Source organism: Stigmatopora argus, chromosome 5 (assembly GCF_051989625.1).
Source record: "Stigmatopora argus isolate UIUO_Sarg chromosome 5, RoL_Sarg_1.0, whole genome shotgun sequence".
NCBI lineage: Eukaryota > Metazoa > Chordata > Actinopteri > Syngnathiformes > Syngnathidae > Stigmatopora > Stigmatopora argus.
This window is the reverse complement of record NC_135391.1, coordinates 14,729,263-14,735,045: the sequence shown is the minus strand read 5'-3', so window position 1 is coordinate 14,735,045 and position 5,783 is coordinate 14,729,263. Positions and strand designations below refer to the sequence as shown.

The following is a 5,783-nucleotide window of genomic DNA, read 5'->3' as shown; positions in this document are numbered from 1 at the left end:
ACCTATTGTAGCAGGTCTACGAACCTATTAATCGTGATAAATGAGGTTATATCAATATATAGCGGCCTGGTGGTGTGAGTGGTTAGTGTGTTGGCCTCACAGCTCTGGGGTCCTGGGTTCAAATCCAGGTCAGGTCTGTGTGCAGTTTGCATGTTCTCCCCGGGCCTGCATGGGTTTCCTCCGGGTACTCCGGTTGCCCTGTGATTGGCTGGCCACCAATTCAGGGTGTCTCCCGCCTCTGGCCTGAAGTCAGCTGGGACAGGCTCGAGCACCCCCTGCAAAACCTAGCGAGGATAAAGCGGTTCCGAAAATTATATATATATATATATATATATATATATATATATATATATATATATATATATATATATATATATATATATATATATATATATATATATATATATAAAATCTCATTTTCTGAACCGCTTTATCCTCATTAGAGTCACGAGGGGTGCTGGATCCTACCCCGGCCAACTCTTGGTACTAGGTGGGGGGGACCCTCTGAGGAGGCTTGAAGAGAACATGCAAACTCCACACAGTGAGGACCAACCTGGGATCGAACCTTCGACCCCAGGTCTGTACAGCCAACATGCTCACCACTCATCCACCGTGCTGAATCAAGATTTGGCTTTAAAAAAAATCTTTAGACAGAGTCATTAAATGTCAAAGTTATATAATAACACTTGGGCTTTCAAATTGACAAACAGCATGTAAGTGTTACCATTCTAAGTTTTATGGCCCTTGAGTTTGAAATAAATCAAAAAAATGGGGGGGCAGTCAGAGAATGGGGGCCAGACAATGCAAGAAAAGACAAGTGACCTCAGCCCTAAGTTTTGTTGTTCTTCACCCTCACCCTCTTTCTCCTCCTGGTCCTGGGCCCAACTCCCTCCCTCCACACGTCAAAGCCACAACAAGGGGGGGTGGCAACCAATGAGCTGCCGCGGGCTTCCGAGTGGAGAGGGGCCGGGGATCTCGCACACAAAATGCCCAAAGGCAAGCGAGCGCAGGACCACTTCGCGACCCATAAGTCTTGTTTTCTCTCCTACCTTTGCACGAGTTTGTTTGGGGGACACTTGACGGATCGGACGCGATCAACTTTGGAGGACTTTTTAGGCACCTGATTTTTTTTTGGGACGGTTGTTCGCCAGGACTGCTTCGGAACTCGCGGAAAGGAAAAGGGGGTGCAAATGGAGTGCTGAGATGGAATGATTTGTCCATGAAAAAGTCCCGCAAAAGTCCCGCAAACAACTTTGGGGCGTCTCTTGTTTGGGATAAATGGGCACGCGGAGCGTTGACGGAGCCGGGGTCCCGCGGCAGCCTGTTGATCGGGCTCTGATTTTCGGATTAACCTTCTTGGAAGTTGGCGTTCAAGTTTGCCTTATGCCTGAGCTGTGAGTTGAAGCGCCCATCACGCCACCGCCACCACCTCCTCCTCCAGCAGCACCACCACCACCACCACCACAACCGCCGCCGCCATGGCAACCATAGGCGCGCTGGCACGGACCCTCTGCGGCTCCCCGGGCCCACTAACGTGGGTTCTTCTTCTGGTAGCGTGCTTGACCGCCGCTTCACCAGCACACGGCCGGAGACTCATCTGCTGGCAGGCCATCCTCAACTGCCAAACGGAGCCCGAGTGCAACTACGCGTACGATCACTACTTGCGCGCCTGCGGGCCGGTGCTCAACGGCGACCGCAAGAAGTGCCCCAGTCATTGCATCTCGTCCCTGGTGCAGCTCAACTTAACTCGAAACGGGCCCGCGTTGGAGGACTGCGGATGCGGGCACGACCCGATGTGCACTCGCACCAAGCGGGCCATCGAGCCTTGCCTGCCCCGGACGACCAGCACGGGCTGCACGGAGGCCAGGCGGCAGTGCGAGCGCGACCAGCAATGCAGCTCCACCATGCGCGACTATTTGCACCACTGCGGGAAACTTTTCAGCGGCGCCGTGTGCACCAACGCGTGCCGCAACGTGATCGCCAACATGCGCAAAATCCCCAAGGGACAGCAGCTGGACACTTGCATGTGCGACGGTACCGAGAGGGCCATTTGCGAGTTTGTCAAAAGCAGCATGAAGAGCCTATGCTTCGACACCCCGGAGAGGGAGGAGAGCAGCGGCTCCCACGACAGCTACGAGCCGGAGGACGACGAAGACTACCCGGACTCGTACTACCGGGAAGAGTCGGAGAACGGAGCCTCCCACCCGGAGCTCTGCTGGGCTTCCACTCTGCTGCTGGCGACCATTTTGGCTCTAAAGCCACTCTTTTGATCAAAAAGTTGGAGGACTGCGCAAACATTTGAATAAAGGACTTTAGTGGATTATATTTCCTATGCAAATGACACCAGAGGGATATGTAGTACTTTTGTTGCTCACACTCACCAGATGCTTGGCCCATATATAATATTGTGAGAATCTTCTGTACTTTTTACACAGAGCCTGCAGCAGTGTTTTTAAGTCGACACAATGCTGTGCACTGCCAACCTTGTTTTGCTTGTTGATTTTTCAAAGATATGAGCTATTTTTATATGACTGACAGTTGCCTCTTGGGGGATCTGATTTATGAGTATTTAATGCTGGAATCTAAAAAAATAAGTGTAAATAGCAAAAGGGTTAAAGAGAAAATAATTTATTACATGCCAACTAGTCACATCCAAATATTTGTAGTGTGAATAAAAGAATTCCAGCTTTAAAGGGAAGTTATTATTGCTTGTAATCTCTTGTACATTGTATATATGTCTATAGCCAATATAGATTTGTGTCTTCCAGAAAATGCTCTATTGTGCAGGATATGTACTGCTTTATTGACTGTGTTTAGCCTATAGAAAGAAATGTCTAAATCCACTGTATGGCTGCCTTAATGATATACTTTTAATAGAAGGCATAAAGGAAAACTTGAATACATCATCCCGTGACTGTGACTTATTTTTGGAGAGCGGTTTACACTTTTGAATTGACTCGCATTACCATAAACAAAGAGTCAAAACATGGAAACATAAAAAATAGAAGCTCATTGAATCAGATTTTGGCAACAGAATGCATCTGTCAACTAATTTTGGCCCTTTTCTTGACACGAGCTGTGGAGTCTTTATGGTTGCTGCCTGACTGATAGTTAAATGACCTGCAAAATCTTGATTTAAATTGATGTAAATCTACCCCCTGTAATGTACTGTACTGTGATATAAGGCAGTCAGAATATGAGCAATTAGAAATTAATTTACAAGCTCGTGGCTGACATATGGGCTTCCACGCGTTGACTTTCTATAGTGCTTGTCCTCATTAGGAACCAGCTGACTTTGGGAAAGAGGCGGGGTTCACCCTGGACTGGTCGCTAGCCAATGACAGGGCCGGTAGAGACAAACAAGCATTTACACATTCGTCATAGTGTGAGCTAAACCAGCCCTGTGCCGCGATGTGGAGCTAATCAGTGGAAAATTGGGAAACCAACAATTAACTCGCACATTGCCTTACAGTAGATATACACTTTGAAGTCTCTTATGGACCTAACATGCTTGCTAATTAGAGTCCAGTTGCTTTGAGTCAACATTATTATTATATATGACTGAGAATTTACATACACATTCTGAACAACATTTTTTAATGCAATTATTCCATTTTGACTGAGTGGGTAGCCAATTCTGCCTGCCCCCTTGTTAAAATGGATTGGATGTCTAGCGCTGACCATAGCGCTAAAGTGTGATCATTCATCCAAAAATAAACAAACACAGCAGTGGTGAGACATTATGATTTCCTTGAAATGTTGTGGATGTAAAATGTAAACAACTAGAAATAGTGTTGCATATTGATATTCATGGATTCTGCCATGGTCATCGTCTTCACATGGATGAAAATTCTTGTCACACTGAGAGCAAGTGAAATTAATTTGTTTTTTGTTTCCCATAAATGGAGTGGATTTGGCCACCCGGTGGTGCGGTGGTTCTTCCACCTGACTTTGGTCCGGGCAGTATGGGTTTGATTCCCACTTGGTGGCGTTGTGAGCGCAAGTGGTTTTCCTTTCCATTGTGCCCTGCGATTGGCTGGGAACCAATTCGTGTTCTCCCTGCAGGCTGCCCATGGTTGGCTGGGATATACTCTAGCACCCCCTGCGACCCTTGTGAGGAGAAGTGGAAGTTGAGTGAATGAAGAGAGTAAATGGAAATGATAAGCCTTTACATTGATCATTCATTCATTCATTCATTTTCTGAACTGCTTTATCCTCACTAGGGTTGCAGGGGTGCTGGAGCCTATGCCAGTCAACTATGGGCACCAGGCGAAGGACACCCCGAATCGGTGAACAGCCGATCGCAGGGCACGAGGAGACGGACAACCATTCATGCCCACACTCATACCTAGGGGCAATTTCGTGTGTCCAACAGCCTACCATGCATGTTTTTGGAGAGTGGGAGGATACCGGATTATCCGGGGAGAACCTGAAAACTCTGCAGAGGTGGACTGACCTGGATTTGAACCCAGGACCCCAGAGATGTGAGGCCGGCGCGCTAACCACTCAAGCCGCTGGCCGCTTGCATTGATTAATAGACTATAAAACAAAAAAAGTTGGCAGAACTTGAAAGATCAAGTCAACCAATATTTTTAAATTTTGATGAAAAACCTAAAAAAAAATATTGGTCAAAACTCAATATTACAAATAAACCGAACATTGGTTATGTGGGTTAAACTTTTAGGTACACTGCACTTCTGTTAAGATAGAAGTTAAAATTATAAGTTAACCCTATTAACTTGATAAGTTACCTGTTAAAACTCAATATTTTAAGTATGTATTTTAAGTTTAAACTAAGTGTTCAAGTAAACTGAATTTCATGTTTACAGTGTTATTTTAACAGGGATACTTAAAATAATAATATATACTTTATATAACTTTAAATTTGAGTTTTGTCTACGTAACATTGGAAGAATTCATTGGAAGTTTAATTTTTTGCAGTACTCAAAAAAGTAGATCTCACTTTCAAAGAAGTTTCTTTCTCACACCAATTTCCAAGTTATACATGCACTTGATTACATTTAGCGCATGTGTACAGTTGTTAGTATGGTCTGTCAATGATTTGCGGCAAAATGATTTATTTAGAAGGAGGGGGTATATGAGGAGGGCTCTTCAGCTGAATGGATGGAGGAGAAGTCGAGTGGCATCTTTGTCATGGAAATGTTAAGCACATAATAGTTGAGCGGCACAATGGCGAGGCACTTCATTCTTTCAGGCCGGCTTGACACCTCTGGAGAGGCGAGCGGCAGGGAAGCATGTGGGAACGATCTTGCCGCTGCTGCAAGAAAACGGGAAAATCTTGGCAAGAAATGCTTTTGTAAAATGATCTTTTTCCGTGACTAATTGCCATTTCGGGCTCCATTATGAGGTGCAACTAAAAAAAACAAGCAAGAAAAAGCAACGTGCTCTTTATTGTTCATCAGTGTTATGCCCCTCAAAGATGCCAAAATACTCCAAAAGTCCCCTCACAAAAGTTCAGTGCAGTATCAGCGTGCAGTTCCAGCAGGAGAAAGGCTCAGGAGCCCAGCATGTCCTCCTCTCCTCCTCCTTTCCCCTCCTCCTCAGCTTTCTTTCCACACTCACACTCGCACAGGCGCTTAGGGAAAAAAGCCCAGCATGCACATAATAATGCGCAGGGTGTAAATGGATGAATGCTAGAGAAGGAAAGACCTAAAAAAACGCTGTGGTTCTTGTCATGAAATTGGAAATGTGTCAAATGAATGTGCAGTTCGTACTATGAGGTGGGAGGAGTTTACACTTTGGCCTTTATACAGCATTTCAAG

At 45.5% G+C, this 5,783-nt stretch overlaps 1 protein-coding gene across 1 annotated transcript; it reads left to right on the top strand.

Annotated features, from left to right (window-relative positions):
• The first annotated feature begins 959 nt into the window (after positions 1-959).
• Positions 960-2,906, top strand: gas1a (growth arrest-specific 1a). Its single transcript, XM_077601634.1, has one exon. It carries the CDS (start codon positions 1,479-1,481, stop codon positions 2,268-2,270), a length of 792 nt encoding a protein of 263 aa, XP_077457760.1. The 5' UTR covers positions 960-1,478; the 3' UTR covers positions 2,271-2,906.
• Positions 2,907-5,783: the final 2,877 nt, after the last annotated feature.